The sequence below is a fragment of the Epinephelus fuscoguttatus genome, linkage group LG4 (genome assembly GCF_011397635.1).
Source record: "Epinephelus fuscoguttatus linkage group LG4, E.fuscoguttatus.final_Chr_v1".
In the NCBI taxonomy this organism is placed as follows: domain Eukaryota; kingdom Metazoa; phylum Chordata; class Actinopteri; order Perciformes; family Serranidae; genus Epinephelus; species Epinephelus fuscoguttatus.
Window position 1 is genome coordinate 11,598,712 of NC_064755.1, and position 18,348 is coordinate 11,617,059.

Consider the following 18,348-nt stretch of genomic DNA (forward strand, 5'->3'; position numbering starts at 1 on the left):
TGATTTAATATCAGTATTTAAATGTTCCTTGTGCAGATTCAATCAGCAGAAACTTGTTTTCAAAATTTTAAGTTTTTTTGAAGATACAGAAGATTGATTAGTTGGTTTGTTTGTGTCGTTGCAGCTTCTGCATCTCAACGTGATGAGGACACACAGTAGGCCAAGAAGCCTTGTGTCACGTGAATGCAGACAGCACCGATGCAGACTTTGTGGTCATCACAACCAGCTGTGATGAGGCCTCTTCATGTGCACACAGTCCTGGTATGTGAGGCTTAAAAATATCCAAGCTAGCCTTAACTTTGCGCACCCAATCTGTTACTGCAAGTTGACGTTAGTTAACGTTAGCTAAAGCATACAAATGTAGTCTACCAACTCACCTGTTGGCTGCTGCGTCACTGACGGTGCAGGTTGCTGGCTTGACTTTAAAACTGGTTGACAGTTGAATTGAAGGTAAGTCTGTGAAAATGTCTCAGTGGTTCATTCTGTGAAGGTCGGACTGGTTCTGATGAAATGATCAGATACTTGGGTATTTATACAGTTTCAGCGTTCTGTACCAGAACCACCGTCTTTGGGGACAATTCAAACGTTGCTTTCTCTGTTTTCATTCAAATGTTCTGATAACCATGTGGTGTTGCCATGTAACTAAGTACATTTACTTAAGTACTATACTTAAGTAGCTACACTTTGAAGGTAGCCTACCTAACGTTACTTGTAGACTGAGTATTTCCATTTTAGCCTACTTTATAGGCGACATCTGCTCATTTGTGTCTGTTTTTTTATGTAATGTCTTTACTAACGGATTATTTCCAGTACAAAAACTAATTAGTCAGTGTTTGATTAACAACAAGGAGGCTTACAAACATTATTTCTGTTAATATTTTTTAGTAGGTTAAAGGCTATTGTTATGTTTCCTCTCAAAAACACAATGAACAAAATCATGCACTCTACACTTTACATTTCCTCCCCCTCAGTCATTCCCCCATCCAGTTACTATTTCCAAATTCCCTCAAACCAAGGCAGGAATTATGATATGCTACATCTTATTGCCCAATTGTACATATTCGTATTCGCATATAGTTTTGATTTTTAAAAATTCTCTCTGAACCCCAGACCCCCCGGCAGATTTGGTCACTAAATCCCTCGAACACTGAAGAATTTGGTGGATGAGGTGACATACATTTCATCAGGATTCTCCTACCTGTCGAAAGGGTTGAGAAAGCAACTGTTTTTATGTTTAAGCCTTTATTTAAAGTTTGATCTTTGTCATCCTGAGCACCACAGATGCACCTCCAGGCACTGGGTTGAAGATTTAGATTTAGAAAGGACTCTGATAAGACTTTGAATATTGTATCCCAGTAATTTGTCAGTGATGGGCAGAACCAAAATGTGTGTAAGATCTGCTGAACTGTGACATCTGTTGCAGCTATCCACTTCATCTGAGTACACATAAAATATATAAAAAGTAAAAAATACAGCATGAAACATAAAGCACAATAAATAATGAACGTAAGTAAGTGCATCAAAATACATCATAGACATCATAAAAGCAGACTGGTGGGTGCTGTAGGTGCAGATTCAGGCCCTCAGCAGTCTGCTAGAACCTGAAGGTGGAGGAGGCTGCATAAACAACACTGACTGTGATGCTGATCTTCCAGAATGAGCTCTTCTTCCTCCCACTCGTCTGATCTCTGGGTGGATCAGGCTGGTGTACAGCAGTATGAGATATTTGTAGTGTCTCAGTGTCTGGCCATAAATGTGCAGTTAATCTGATGTTTGAATGCATGTTAGAAATGATCAGGCCTCATTGAGTGAGAACTTGGATGTTATATCTGTGTAACGCAACATCTTTGTGGTTTTCTCCAGGCTCTGTCGGATTTCACAGACTTCCAGAGGCACCAGGAGCTGATGAAGGGCCAGGAGGATAATCCCTTTTATAAGAGCTGTGTACCAGCGATGCTTATTTCTCCTCTCCATGCAGAGACTCTCCACCTGAGAATTTAGTGTCTTACATTTCCAACCATGCTCCCATAAAAAGTCGGCCACTTATCTTGTTCTAGTACTTTGTACTTGTAAGCCACTTTTGCTCAGTAAAGTCCGTCAGTCTCTGCAGTCATTAGATCAGTCATTTGACTCCACAAGAATTAGCATAAAAGAGATACATCCATATCTGTGATCCTGGTGAATTTGTGTAACTTTGAAAGCTGTTTTCTTTTCACACTTTTCTAAATCATTATTGTTTTTATTTCAGTTTGCTAGCAGACATCTATACTCAGTTACTCTCTGAAATGTCACCCTTTAAGAAGGGTTTATATGAATTATTTGCTTGTGTGTCTCTTAATTTCTAATAAGTCATCATGTCTGCAGTTAGAAATGTTAGTATGTTGATGAAGGATTGGCATACCAAAATATAGTATTATCAATGTCTTATGAATTATCTATAAGGAAAAAGTAAATGACCTTTTTACCAATACTAAAGCCATTAATTAATGTTTGAAACCCCTTTACAAATGCTGAGTCATCAGAAAGTGGGACCAAAAAATTAAGCTATTAGTTTAATTTGAGAGATGCCACATAGTATTAACCACTGTAGATGACAGAGGCCTGTTTAGGCAGAAACTGTTGAGGCTGATTCATTATTAATAAAAGGAATCCAGGAAAAACTGGTTTAGATTTTTGACCTCATGTTTCAGGATTGAAGATACAAAATATTAACTACATTATAAATGACCACACGGGGGAGCTGTTCCATCAAAAATAGTCTTGTTGTCTTTCACAATAAACAGGCATTTTACATGTTAATATTAAATCAATATTGAAGTTATCAAGTTAATTTCACAATATTTTACTTTCTATGTGAACAGCCACAGAGGTTTTTGGGTCTTACGAATGACCAATCAAGTTTGTCTTCCAGTTTACATCCATGTCTGTGCAAACATGAACGCTTCACACACTTTAAGTTCTATACAATCAGCACAGTTTCAAAATTAGTGTCACCAGTTCAGTATCTGACCAGATGTCTCTTCTTCGGTTCCTAAAATGTGATGTTGAGTAATGATCCACAGTGTTTTATGCAGAATATTATGATGTCACAGTCAGGTTGACCTTTGACCTTTTGGATATAAAATGTCATCACTTCATCATTATATCCTATTAGACATTGGTGTGAGGTTTTGTCATGATTAGCGAAGGAATTATTGAGTTACTGGTATATCCAAAAACATGTTTTGTGAGGCCACACTGACCTTAACCTTTGACCTTGGACCGCCAAATTCTAATCAGCTTATTGTTCAATCCAAGTCGACGTCTGTATCAAATTTAAAGAAATTTCCATCAAGTTAGTCTTGAGATGTCTTGTTCACTAGACAATGTGACCTTTGACCTCTGATCACCAAAATCTCATCAGTTCATTGCTGAGTCTAAGTACAAGATTTGGAGAAATTCCCTCAAGGCATTTTTGAGAATGGGACGTACGAATGGACGGACGACTTGGAAACATAATGCCTCCAGCTATAGCTATCGTCAGCACAGAGGCATAAAGATAGTGACATTTAATAAAGTAACATAAGTATTATGTGATGTGCAGACTGAAAAGATTAACATAGCAACATACTGTAGCCTTTATGCTCTGTGGATCCCAATAGAGGATCACTCCTGATTGGTTTAAATCTCTCCTAACATGAAATACATTTAGCCTACAGGGACAAAACTGCTAAAAACAACAAACAGTAGGACAACCCAACAACCTTGGACAGGCACATCCATCAACATGCCTGCATTACATCACAGGCATGATGGAAATGTAAAGAACGTGAAAGATATTTGAGTTGGTATGAAGAAATCTGATTTAGCCTTGTCTCTGCTTAAAACACAAAACAGCACCATCCAGTGTTCCTTTGGACTGCTGAATAAACTGTGTTGAATATTCTGGCTGCCAGCCTGCAGATCACATCACATCCAGTGTAGGTCTTTCATTGTTAAATGAGGACTTTTATATGTCTGTGTTCTGACAGTCATCTGCTCAGGGTGAGCTAAGAGGAATAAGATGGGGAAGGATGGGTATATTCTGAGAAATAGATCCTACCTGACAGGAGGACCTCATTCACAGTATTTACACTATGGTCAATACTGCTCCTAACTATTTTGATTATTGTCAGAATGAGCTACCCTGATTTAAGCACATTCGGATGTCAGTTTTTGACAGACTATATTTCCCACTGAACAAAATGACGCAAAGTCTCTTCATCCTGACTGCCCTCCTCTGTGTGCACATGGGGGAAGTTTGCCCCTCTCTGAAAGAAATCTCTTCATTTTAACCCAAACCTTGACTCTTTCCTAAACTTAGCAAACACAAACACCCATCTCTGATAGCAACTTCTCTAGGACAGTGTCTCAATACCGCCCTCAGTGCTCTCTCTCTGCAAATGAAATGAAACTAGAAGAAAAGCGGATGACTGTCACTTTCTTTCACCAAAACATACAATCTGCACATTCAACCATATGCACCCATAACCACCTGTGACGCCCACAAATGACGACTCTGATGTAGTGTGACACAAAAACACACTTTTAAGTTTAATAAGCATCTATATTCTATAGCTATCCGTAGTTTCACTTTCATTTGTCTCCATTTAAAGGTAATAAATAACCATTTCTGACTCGGTGTGTCAGCGTGACTCTGCTTGTTGTCGTTTTTCATCATGCTGCTGTGTTTAGGTTTCGTTTTCCATTCCTCCCAGCAGAGTTTGTGTTCACTGTAAGTTTCGTTTCTGAGTCCTACAAATCAGCTGTCGGTGCTGCAGAGCACTGTGACAACATGTTTTCATGGGGAGAGGACAGTCAGCGGGGCTTTCGGTTAAAGGATGGCTCACATATCGACAGTACAACAGATGATGGGGTCTGTCATGTAAACCTCGGTTATCACATCACGGATCTGTCGGCAGGTGACAATGTGCTGGCTTTTGTCAAAAGTAATGGAAACTCCTTCATCATTCGCACAAATGAGAGCAAAGATGGGAGAAGAGTCAGAGGAAAGCAGAGTGAGTATCAGTCTTGATGATCTGTTATTGCATGTATTTATTCATATAAAACAAGTTAAAACTCTTTATTTGCAGTAATGATGACACATAAACCGCTGCATCACGTAATGTGTCCTGTGTTCTTTCAGAGTTTGTGAAGTTTAAGGAGAAGATTGAGGCTGTGAGTTGTGGTGATGATCTGGTCACACTGCTGTCTGAGACAGGGAAAGTTCTCTGTGTGGACACAACTCACACTTACATTCCTAGGTAAGAAGAAACTAAAATTATGTGTCGGCAATTTTGTAAAATATGACTAAAAAAAACGTTAATCAGCTGTGAGTTATATATTTGAGCTCTGTTGTTTTCTGTCTCTGTTTCTCTCAGGCCTGTGGAAGCTTTGTGTAACATAGTGGTATCTCAGGTTGCTTGTGGGAGCCAGCATTCAGTCGCCCTGACCAAAGGTACAGTAAAGTGCATCGTAAACTGCTACTGACGTTCAAGATCTGGTATCCAGTCATGCAAATAGGTGTGGCTTTATGCGTCAAGGTTTGGAGATATTTACTGTATATCTGAGCGTTGTGTCTCGGTCTGGCTGGGCCGACTCTCTTTTTAAGATTGGAGGAAAAAATGCCCTGGCTGCTTGTACTTCTTTCAAGCAATCACGATCGTTCTGGACGGTGCCACAGCAACGCTGCGCTTGCAAAAATATTGCCGGGGGGAAACAGGTTTTGGTTTAACACGCCCACAAAAATATCGCCTACAGGACACGAACCATGGCAGAAAAATGGCTACATCCCAGCAAGATCAAACACTGCAAAAGTTAGTAAAGGACGTGATGAAAACGGTTGAAAACTGCTACACAACCGGAGGTGGTAGGGCGGGACTTCAGCGGGTGGCTCGTTCCGCCCAATGAGAGGCTGATCCATGCAGCGAACTTCCGTCCACTCAGACTAGTCTCCACCCAAAAACAGTGGGGGTGAATACAACTCTATGTATTAAAGGTCCAGTATGTATGATTTAGGCAACACATTCTCACTCCGACCTTGTCACATATTGATGTTCTGGTCATGGACTTTCCAAGTCCACATACGACTTGCAAGGTACCCTGGGTGCATTAGTTGTTGACGTTCTTGGACACCGTGTCGAGTTCTGCCCGTTACATGCATTGTCTTCTTTCAAGATACACTTCTGTTTTCACAGGAAATTTAATGTTTACATACAGTCGCTTTCAAAATAAACTCATTATGACGGTACAACACTGCAAATTTGCATTTCTTTTTCCTTCAACAACAAACATATGGTGATGATGTCACTGATTGATGTCTGTATTTACTTTATACTATCAGCATTCAGTACATAGAATTGAATAAGTCAGTGCATTGACATGTGACAAAACTAGATATTGTAAACCTTAACTTTTGTGTAGAAGACAATAAATTATGCACCAGCAGTGGCTGATGTCAGGAAAGTGTTTGACAAAGCAGATCATAGTTTTGTAGACTGCACTACTGAGCTAACAGAGTCATGGTGATTTCTCTGCAGATGGTCAGGTGTATACATGGGGCCAGGACTCCAGGGGCCAGCTGGGTCTGGGGAGGAGGAAGCTCGGCGCCAGTTCACCACCACAACATCTCCGATCTCTGTCAGCGATACCCCTGGTCCAGATTGCTGCAGGGGGAGAGCAGAGCTTCGCCCTCTCTGTCTCTGGAGGTGTGTTCGGCTGGGGCAGAAACAACTGTGGACAGCTCGGGCTGGGAGACACAAAAGGTACAGTAGGAACAAGTTAGATTTCTATTTGCTTTACTTGTTTCTTTATTCAACTTGTCTCTTTTACACATCTTTAAAGATGATTTCTTTAAACAATAACAAACTTATTCATACTGCAGTATTTCCATGACATGTAAACCTGAAGGTTAATTTTGTCTCTGTAGACAGAAATACACCGACTCCTGTTCATTGTCTGAACATGAAGAAATCTATTCACATCTCCTGTGGAAAGGATCACACTGCTGTTTTGACAAAGGTTTGATTCCTGATTTGTTATTTTTCCTCAGCTGGTCCTTTGTAACTTTTAGATATCACATTAAATGTTACTGGAAAGTTTTTAAATATTCTGATGTTGTAACCAACAACCACACACATTTTATTGCTGGAAAAAGACTCTTTCTCTATGAATTTACTCACCAAATAACACTTGTATACAAATGGAATGATGCAATAGGTTTTAAATGATTCATCATTTAATCCAATGGCCATTTTTGAAGGCCCCTGTGGTGAAAATATTAGTGTGGAACGTTAAATACTTCATCTTTAAAACATTGAAGCAGGGCTGCAACTAACGATTATTTTCATTGTGGACTAATCTGTCGATTATTCCTTCGATTGGTCGACTAATCATTTTATCAACAAATGTGTTAAAATATTACAAAATGTCGGTCTGTCTCTCCCAAACCCCAAATTATGTCATCTAATGTCTTGTTTCGTACTCACGCCAAAGGGTTTTAGTTCACCGTTATGGGAGAGTGTGTAAAGCCGCTTTGAACGTAAGAAGCTGCAATAAGAGTATTTTGGGGTACTTTTGTAGTACTTTTCTATGAAAAATGACTCAAACCCATTAGTTGACTACTAAAATAGTCAACGATTATTTTAATAGTTGATAAGTCAATGATTAGTCGACTAATCATTGCAGCCCTACATTGAAGCAAGTCAACCATAGGCAACACTTTCAGCTGAAATGTGGTGTTAGCTCGTAGGCAAATAGCAAACATTCCAGTGGCTAACGTTAGCTTGTGAGTAGTCCTGACAGCGGTTGGTTAGCTAGCTAGCTAGCTAGCTGTAGCATAAAAACCAAAACAATTTTTTAAAAAAAAAGCAAAAAAGGAAAAATAAACTTAAGGGGGACTTTAATTGTGGTGATGCTGTTGCTTCATCAGACTGGTGCAGTGTTTACATTTGGCTCTGGTCAGTATGGACAGCTTGGGCACAACTCATTCAGCGATGAACTACGACCTCGGCTTGTTGCAGAGCTCTGGGGGGCAAAGGTCACCAGGATTGCTTGTGGACGGTACAGTGTATTACCTTTCATAATGCAGTAGTTAAAGAGGCCTGGAGGCTGCTCCAATCAAGCCTATGTTTATGAAAGTTGTCAATCAAAAGGCATTCATGTCTCTGATGACATTAAAATGTTGTTTGTAATATACCACCTCTTCAGACATCACACATTAGTGTTGACGGACTCAAAGAAGGTCTACTCCTTCGGGTGTGGAGAGCAGGGGCAGCTGGGACATGGAGAGGAGAGTCATCCATCTGTGCCGCTACCTGTTCAACTGCCACAGGGTAACTAGATAAGTAAAATAAATCATGTGAATGCATTGAATGGTTTCACAAAAGAACTTACACTTTATCCATTATTATTTCAGGCACCGCTGATGATGCTAAAATTAGAAACATCTTCGCAGGAGGAAACTGTTCATTTGCAACATGCACATCTAATGAGGTACCAGCACACATACACACGGTGCAGACCATGATGGTCGGGGTTATAATGATGTGAACCTCATCTCATCTTGTTTATTTCACAGGACATTCATGAGGAGTCAAACACTGACAGTGTCAACAATGTAACACAGCATTGTCTCGACAACATGATTGAGAAATGGACCGCTGAATGTGACTTAAAGTCATGGAAAAAGATAAAACAGTAAGTGTATTGCATCTGCAGTTTTCAGTATGTTAAATAGCCTGATGTTTTATAACTCTCATTCATTTGATTTTCATCTGGATGACAAGCTATTAACCCTGTTTTCTCAGTGCAGTGGACTAAAACTGTTGAATCTTTGCAGGCAAATTCACAAGATGTTTTCCTCTGTATCCTGTGTGAATGCAAGCTTTCTTGAGCAAAGGTAAACATAGCGTTTCTGTGCATTATCTTTACTTCAGCACAGCCTCTCAGAGCTGATGATATGGATTTAAGCTTTGTCTTTAAGCTTTGTCTTTTCTTCTTTGTGTTTTAGCAAAGACAAACATTTCCAGACCTCACCAAAGTACTCTGGCTTGAACTTGAAACTTGCACGACTTGCTTTCAAGAAACTGGTGAAGAAGGATGATGTTTTTGCAGAGGTATGAAACTGAAATGTCTGTAATGTGTAGGAAAGGTTTTGTTTTCTCAAAGTTATTCATTTAAGTGCTACAGTTAAAAATGTATTCCCGATATTTCTCTTTTGCTTTTCAAACAGGTCGAGGCTGCTGTCCTACACCTGCTTCCCTCTCTTGATAAGAAGCCAGTGAGTGTCGAGGGATTGAGGATCTTCCTGCTTCTCAATGAGCTCCTACGTGCAACCCAGAGACACAAACGGCGTCAAACAAGCACAAAGCTTGCTGAGGTGGTCGCTGCTGCTGTAGTAAACTTGTCTGCTGACAGCCTGCAGGTCATAGGTACTGTCACCACCACATGTTACATCATCATTATTTTTACGTTATTGTTTTTTAAATATATATTATAAATACATTGAATATATTATATTACATATTCAAGTTGCAATCTTTGAGTTTGAGTCATAAAATCAAACTATTTTTATTACAAGTTATTGTTGGCATATTTTCTGCAGTCGTCATTCAATGTATTTACAATCAGATATAAGTTATAATTGGTAATGGCAGAGTCCGCCATTCCTGTTTTGGATCCAGCATGAGGAATACACAGGAAATGATGCATGCATGTAATCCTGCACAATTTGATCTCATTTATACAACAACCTCACTCTTTATTATTTACTCTCTTTACATCATGGCTGTGTTATGTTACTGCCATTGCTGCTGTTTCTTCAGATTACAAGCATGCAACAGGAAAAACTATTGTGAAGCTGTCACAGGAAATGCAGTATATTTGTCATCGCAGTTAGCACTGACCTCAATCACTTCTCCATCATATATGTGTGTGTGTGTGTGTAAGTTTAGTTTAGTTTATTTAGTCCTTTGCAAGGAAATTCTTTTTACAGTCAGTGCAAAAACATTAACAGACAAACGGGGGTTACATGACGTTGACAATTACATAGACATACAAACACACCACAAGCTGGAACATTGTCAGACAGATGTTATTCATACATTTAGGGCATGTATAGCTGCAGGAATGAAACTCTTGTTGAACTTGGCTTTTTTGCACAGAGGTAGCCTGTACCTACGGCCGGAGGGGAGGGGAATGAAGTATTGGTGGAGTGGATGGTCAGGGTCCTGTGTGATTGCAAGTGCTTTACGGGTCAGAGATGAGGTGACACTGTCAGATAGGTTAGGAGTAGTTAAGCCAATGATTTTGCTTGCCAGATGGGTTACTTTCAAAAGTTTGTTTCTATTAACAACAGTGAGCATGGGGAAGAAGCAGATGGCACTATACAACAGAACCGGCTCAGCAATGTTGCGGTACAGAAGGAGGAGGAGTTTGCGTATAGCCGTGAGTCTCTGTTGGCAGTGTTTGTAAATGTCCGTGGTGTGTTGATTGAAGCTGAGGTTATTGTCCAGTGTGATGCCAAGATATTTGGAAGACTCCACCTCCTCCACCTTCTCCCCGTTGATGAAGAGACTGTGTGTTTTTGTGTGAAGAAACAGCAGTAATGGCACTTACTTAAAAAAGAGCATTAACAGTAAAGAGTCAGGCTGTGATCCAGAGACAACACATGGCGGACTCCGCCACTACCAAGAACTAATTGCTAAATGTACATGGAATGAATATTGCAGAAGGAGGAGACGACAGGCTGCACACCTCCAACTCCTCAGCAGGATAACCAACTGTACTGTGGCCTGCTGTTGTGGGTAAAACTACTCAAGCTGTGTGCAGCATGAAATCAGATTGCAGTTGTAATTATTATTGACCGACATCTTGATTACTTAAAACAATGTGAGTTTGTTGAGCTGGACTGTGAATAAATGCACCAGCTGCACTTCTGTGGTATTCCTGACAAACAAACTGCCTGAGTGTAAGGAAACCACACTTGCTGTAACCCTGGTAAAATCAACCAACACTGAAAATCAAGGATAATAACTTAAATAGGTCAAAGGTATGTCCTTGACATCCACTCAGTTATGAAATGTTTCCTGCAACTAATGTCTGCAAATCTCCATGTTGTCTTCTTCAGGGGACTGGTGGTCCTCACTGTCACCCTCCACCATGGTTAGACATGTTAAGGTGTGGAAGCACGCCCTGTCAATGATCCTGTCTTCTGAGTGTGTTCCCCGCAACTCTGGAGTCAGAAACCTGCTGCTAGTCCTCCAGTACATGTACAATGTTAGTATCAGTTATAAGATGTAATCTTACAGCATAATTCTAAATCAGTAATCCTTCTTTCCTACTTTTTACTTTGATGAACATTTCACCTAATGAATGTAAAACTTGTTTTAAAGGCCAACAGCAGGATTGCAGAACCTCAAAAAATGCCAGACAGTGATTTCTGTTTGTCTATTGAGAAAGACTTTCTTCAGGAGGATCTACGGCTTTGGCGTTTACGGTCAAAACGCAAGGTAAAAAAAACACATGGCTAAATAGTTTGTGAGCTAAAGCCATGACACTGTCCCTCCGTCTGTCTCCGTCTTTGTTTCTGTCACTTTTCAGCCACTGGCCTTTCATTAATCTGTGATCTTCAATGATTGTCTTTAACATGTTTGGGTTTTTTCCTTGTAGAATGGGCATGCTGAGCCACTTATCCTCTGTAGCTTTCCGACTGTGATGGATCTGGAGTCAAAGAAATTTGTTTTTGACCTGAATGCTGATTGCACCAAGGTATGAAGCCCTGAACTGTGCCTCATGAGAGCTAGCTTTTACACATACAATATTGTTGTATAATAGAATACTTGTTCCCTGTTTAAGCCTCACAATGAAGTTTGCTGTCCATTCCAGGTGGAGGCACTTCATCGCAAATTGTTGGATTTCTTTTTGGAATTTGGTTTCGCTCAACCGCCGCCTAAAGATGTGCTCCTAAAACTGGACGTGAGGCGAGCATCGGTTTTGGAGGACACCTTTAAACAACTGGCTGCTGCTCATCACAGTCACTACAAGTTTCCACTTGTGGTAAACATTTCGATTCTGATTGTTAAAGTCACACTAGAAAACTTGCATTATGACTGTGTTACTTTTGTGTAAGCTTCTGTACCAGGAGGAATACTTTATGCCTTTTTGTCTTCTAGGTTGATTGGGGTGAAAACTTGACATTTGATGATATACCACTCTATATGAAAGACTTTTTTTATGAAGTTTTTCATGAGATGGTGTCAGCTGAGTCTGGGATGTTCATGTTCAACAACTCCAAAACGCTGGCATGGTTCCCCTCCAAAGTAAGACACAGGAAAACACTTAATGGTTTTCCTTTTGATGGTAATACGTAATTATGAAATAATAGTCAGTTCAGTTCTCAAGGTCCTACCTCAGAAGAAATTATCATCCTATTTTCTGTTTTTCTGATATTAATTGTCTCTTCCATCAATGCCAGCCAACACAAGAGGACCAGCGATACTTCCAGTTTGGAGTTCTGTGTGGATTGGCTTTGTACAACAAGTGCATCATACACTTACCCTTCCCACTGGCTCTGTTCAAGAAGCTGCTGGGTGTTAAGCCTTCACTGAGCGATATGATGGAGTTCAGCCCATCTGTTGGAGAGTAAGAGGAAATTGATGTGTAAAGTTTTTTTTTATTATTGGTGCTGATTTCTCATAGCATACTGTAAAAACTGTAAAACATTTTTGAAGTTCAATATTTTTCCTTTTATTGTGTTTCAAGGAGTCTGCTGAACATCCTGGAAGACTACGAAGATGATGTCATAGAAAACCTCTACATGGATTTTTTTGTATGTGTTTTACAGATATTCAAAAGTTTGTCTCATTTATCCTCTGTCTGATATCCAGCTGACAATCTGTTATCATTTTCCAAAGCAGTGATATCACAATCTTTTTCTTTCTCATACCTGATCAACAGATCAACTGGGATGGGACAGAGGTTGCCCTTGATCCTGAAAATCCTGAGAAGCCAGTGACAGGTCAAAATAAGTAAGGACCATGTGTGTACTTTTGTTACTTTCTTTTGTGTTTTGTCATTTGACTATGACTTCAAGAAACCATTTAATAAGTAGGTACAGGCGTACCTACAACTTGAAAATATAACCCAGAGACATAATAATTCAGTCATTTAAAGCTTCATTTTGTGTTGATTTTGTTGTGCCCTGTGGACAAAAGCAGTAGAGTTGACCAGAATAAAGACTGTGTTTTCTAAAGCAACACCACCTCATGTAGTAATGATTTTGACCTGGCTAGCGTGTGCATTTTGCTTTGAAAGCGAGTGAAAAAAAGACACAGCTTATTTTGTGCATGTACCCCATGTTTTGAAAGGCTTAGGCCTGGGTTCAGGTCTGACCCTTTGGCTGCATTTTCTCAGCTGTTTTTTTTTTTTAAAAAGCCCTCTTAAATAAAGGACATGAGAGACAGCAAAGTTAATGTACTTCTTAAGTGATAAAAACAAGACTGAATAACCCCTCTGTAAAAAATCACTAATCACAGGTCTTTTACCTGTTAAGAAATGTGTGTTAAATCAAAGTATTTCTTTCTTTGTCTGACCTGGAGAATGTTACTCATGCTGTCATTTCATTTCAATTTATCGGTCTTTACTTTTGTAACTCTATAATCAGCACCTATTTTAAAAAGTCATTTAATCATCTGCAAACATTTTAATACAGTCTTTTGCTGATTGAGCTGACAGTATGGGATGCAAAGCCTAATATCTTCAAAGCAATCCGCTAGGGCAGCCAAACTGCTACTATAAGTAGAGTTTTTAGGACTGGAAGATACAATTGCATATCATCTGCATAGAAATGAAGAGCTATTATGTCTACTAATCATGTGTCCAAGGGGTGGCATGTAAAAGAGAGAGAATGAGGTCCAGAATCTCACTTTGCGGACCTTTTTGTTTACTCAAAACTTTAATTTGCTAAACAGGAAGGAGTTTGTGGATGCCTACGTGAATCATGCCTTCAATGCATCAGTGGAGGGTGTGTTTCAGGAGTTCAAGCAAGGCTTCTTCCAGGTGTGTGACCGGGATTTGGTGAAGCTCTTCAGACCAAAGGAGCTGCAGGAAGTGCTGGTGGGCAAAGACTTCCATGACTGGGCAAAGCTGAAACAGGTACAGTCCAAAACAAGAGCTTCTCATGGTCTTATTTCTCTCCAACTGCAACAGATTTATCGCTTCTTCGTGCTTGATTTAAATGTTACGAACAGTTGTAAAAGTCTGTAACAGAAGTAATCGTAACAGTCTACTTCACTGTTATTAGAACACAGGTTATGAGGGGGAGTTCAATACCACACCACCACACCCCACCATACAGATGTTTTGGGAGGTTTTTGACGAACTAACTGAGGATCAGAGGAAAGCTTTCCTTTGTAAGTATTATACCTGATTCTACATATAAAAGCTATCACAATGTATTTTATTGTAAATCTGCAAGACTAGATTTGCTATATACGTATGAGCTGAATCAAGGGAAGGCAACTAATCAACCCAATCACTGGTAAAAAATACTGGCATCGTACTTTTTCACAAACCGTGGATATGTTACCTTTGTACGTTATTATGTGGTGAATATGGTGAAACTTTACATTTCAACAACACTGTGGTCAAAGTGGTTAGGTTTAGCCACTAAAACCACTTGGTTATGGTGAGGAAAAGATCATCTTTGAGCTTAAAATACCCAGTTCCGGTGGCACTATCCCGTCTTGAAACACAGTGATGACTAACTAACACACAACACAACCAGTTTTGTTGTTTGTTGGTCTCAAACTGTGGTCTGCCACTTCACAGGCATCCCACCTGCTTGACACACCACCCACCTGGCACTGTCTCCTCCACATTACAAAGTCAGCTCATATACTCATTATTTTTGAAATATTGATCCGATACATATGAAACATAAAAAATGTACCACAATTCTGGTTTGCAGAAATGTAAAATGCAAACATGAGCTATTTCAGTCTAGATGGGTCATAACGATTTCACATTTACTGCTCTGTAAACTTGGTATCCAGGCTTTTGAGAGAAGTACACTTGCACAGTAGATGATGTATTACCAACAACGATGGTTGCGTGGATTTGAAAAACAACTGTTCTACTTAACATGAGCAGTGATAAAATTTTGTCTGAATTTTCACTCTAACCTCAGGGAAGGGCAGTGCAAAACACCGTAAATTAATGAAAACGCAAGAAACTCATTGATTGCCACTTTTCCCTCCTCTAGGGTTTGTGACTGGTTTTGACAAGGTGCCTGTTCTTGACATGGAAAAGTTCAAGATGACAATCAAAGTCAGCCCAGCCCAGGACCTCTCCTACGACCAGCAGTACCCTGAAACACATACATGTTTCTCAGCCCTGGAGCTGCCCTTATACTCAAGCAAAGAGATCATGAAAACCATGCTGACAGAGGCCCTGAGCAAAAACAGAAGAATCTGTGAGTGATGGTGGGACTGTACTGTGACTGTCTCTGTACTGAACAGAGGACTTAACATGTAACACAGCATTGCCTGTGTATAAGCAGACACCAAGGGTTTTAAACTCTCTGCAATAATCACATGTTTGGGTGTAAATAAAAAACACATGCCTCATAATGTATAACACTGATATATATAGTATAGTGTTTGTAAATACATTGCAGGGAAGTCTTAAGTAAGTGATTTAATGATATTTCTTTTAACAAGTGTTACATCTCCTCAGATAATAAAGAGTGTGATAGAGTTTGTTATTCTGGGACCAAGTTGAATAAAAATCTGCACAAAATAAATGTGAACGTAAAGCATACCCCTCTGTGTTATAAAGACTATGCATGTTTGTTATGTTTATCAAATGAGATTTCCCAAAACTTAAATATAATAATGTAAAATATTTGAAACATGTAACATTTTTCATGGTGGTGCAATAAAGTATAAATTCTCCTCTGCCTCTCAGCTGTGGAATTAATTACTAATAAAACTCAACATAGATATGCCTTGAGATAGAGCTGCTAAACGCTGCACTGTGAAACTGTTTATAAGTAAATGGTTTAATTCAATTGCAGCATCTCTTGTTTATCTACAGGCTACAGTTCACCAGTTGATACAGTGATTGTTAAGATAGAAAAACAAGACATTTTCAGAGAAACACAACAAACAGCAACTTGAAGGACTGTCCTCATTCTTATTGCTGCAGGTAGTCAGCTGTGTTAATATAAGCTGAGGTGAAATCATGCAACTTACACAAGGAGATTTACACACTGTATATGTGAGCAGATATTTATGTGCTTTTATTAGGAATTACTTGCTATCTTCGATGGTGGAGCCTAAAACACTACCTGCCCTTGCACTGTTGAGTGGATAAATTGGATTGGATGTGAAGCAGCATTCAACAATTTGTTATTGTTATTATGATAAATGGAAAAAAATGAATGGCATTTCAAGGGCTTGGAGCCAAAAGAGGCGTAAGTGTGTTATATCAGATTTTACAGGAGAGTCAAATCAAGTTTTGATTGAACTAGAATCAGCTGCTGTTGCCATGTACTGAATACAGTATTTAATGTTTTTGTGTCATCAGATTGAGCATCACTATAAAAACAATATTTCTACAGTTTAAGTTAAAAAAAAAAAATGTATTAAATGTAATAATAAAAAAAAAAGGTAAAAGAGTGAAATACGCCTTTGGCACCAACATTCTCCCAGAATATGGGCATATGCCAGTTAACCACATTCACTTCAATTAAAATGTATCTATTACACTTCAATCAATCCTTCAGTCATAGGCACAGAATGAAAGCAGAATGGATATTCCCATTCAAATCATTGTAGCTGGATAGTCAGAGCTTCGGCCATTTTCATGTGTCTATTGCCATTGGGTTGCAACAATTGTAGCGGGCTAACTTCCATAAAAATGTAGACTTAATCACGGCGCACACACATAAAATGAAACAATCAGTTGATTAGTTTTTAGCAACCAATAACAGTCCCGCTGGAAAAAAAAAACAATGTCAGTTCAAGTGTACGTTATATGTAGAACATTTCATGGCTTTACTTTGCTGTCAGACAGCCCTTTCTGACAGAGAACTGAAGCCGTTATCACAAAGCCACCAGACTCCATGACAAACAGTTATTTTACTTTGCAGAACATGAGAGCTGCTGGTCTACTGCTGCCTTGATCAGTTAGTGTGTAAGGTAAAGTGGTGAAAATATCATTTATATGGTGTGCACTTAAGCTGATGCTGATTTTACACCTGCACTGTTTAAACCCAAAATACCTCTATTGCTTTAATAGAAACACTTTGTGTAAATATCCATCAAACAGCTGTGTATCTGATTAAGGATTTCATGTGAAGAGAGGGCCCTTCTTCCTCCTCACACACCAGACCTGCATCACGGGGTCAGTGTGCCACCTGCTGTTGTTACTGGAAACTACGGTCACATATGAGCTGCTGGCCCTCAAGTTTCTTTTATGGAGGTATTTCATTAGATTCATCTTCACTGGTGCTATATAAATGCTACACATAAACCCTGGCAAAATTAGCTTTGGGTGTACCTATATTATATTGTTGGTGTTATGTATACCTGAGAGTAAAATGTTAAACTCAGCTAGTAAAAAAGAAAACAGAACTGTCATATTGACTTTGTAGCAGATGGTGGCTCAGTTTAGTGAAGTCAGTACAGGACAGTGGGCCAGCATGCACAGTACCAGGGTACTGTTTGGTACTGTTTGTCTTTCTCCAACAATTCAGTTTACCAGCATTCAGGTTTTACAGTAGCATGTACCAGCTTGTGTCACACTCAAATGCAAAAGGGAGCATTTGAGTGACTTTTACTGACGTGCAGGTGAGAAAGAGATTTTAATACGTAACCAAGAAAACTATGTAGTTATAGAAACTATAAAGTTATAGTTTCCTTGTAAGTAACCAGGAAATTCTGGAAGGACCAGATTTTTCATGGACCATATCTGTAAAGACTTATTATGGAATAATGTGGTGTTTGGCTTCATCAAGTACACAAGCAGACAAAACTTTTTAGAATTAATTTGGTAATCAGTCTGGCAAAGTATTTTATCCATAAATGTGAGTTTATCGATAATAAACCTCATTTTGTTCTTTGTCTGAAGGATGTTAAACATTACATCATTGTTAAATTCTGTTGTTTAAATAAAGAATGTAAAAAAGAAAGTAAGTAAGACATATAATATAATATAAATGTTTTTGTGTCAATATACAGTATTTCCATAGTTTAATGATGTGTAGAGTTCCATGAAAAATTGATTTTTTAAAACTATTTCTCTTAATAGACGATCAGAAAATCACAT

At 39.1% G+C, this 18,348-nt stretch overlaps 1 protein-coding gene across 1 annotated transcript; it reads left to right on the forward strand.

Moving 5' to 3' along the window:
- Window positions 1–4,777: 4,777 nt before the first annotated feature.
- Window positions 4,778–15,971, forward strand: LOC125887477 (probable E3 ubiquitin-protein ligase HERC4). The gene is made up of 23 exons (XM_049574326.1): window positions 4,778–5,036; window positions 5,165–5,282; window positions 5,400–5,476; window positions 6,558–6,782; window positions 6,947–7,038; window positions 7,949–8,079; window positions 8,227–8,351; window positions 8,435–8,511; window positions 8,597–8,715; window positions 8,858–8,917; window positions 9,029–9,134; window positions 9,251–9,449; window positions 11,147–11,295; window positions 11,412–11,528; window positions 11,689–11,787; window positions 11,905–12,075; window positions 12,192–12,338; window positions 12,494–12,660; window positions 12,781–12,847; window positions 12,976–13,046; window positions 13,989–14,172; window positions 14,321–14,429; window positions 15,281–15,971. The coding sequence occupies exons 1-23, from the start codon at window positions 4,814–4,816 to the stop codon at window positions 15,496–15,498; spliced, it is 3,051 nt and encodes a 1,016-aa protein (XP_049430283.1). The 5' UTR covers window positions 4,778–4,813; the 3' UTR covers window positions 15,499–15,971.
- The last annotated feature ends 2,377 nt before the right edge of the window (window positions 15,972–18,348 follow it).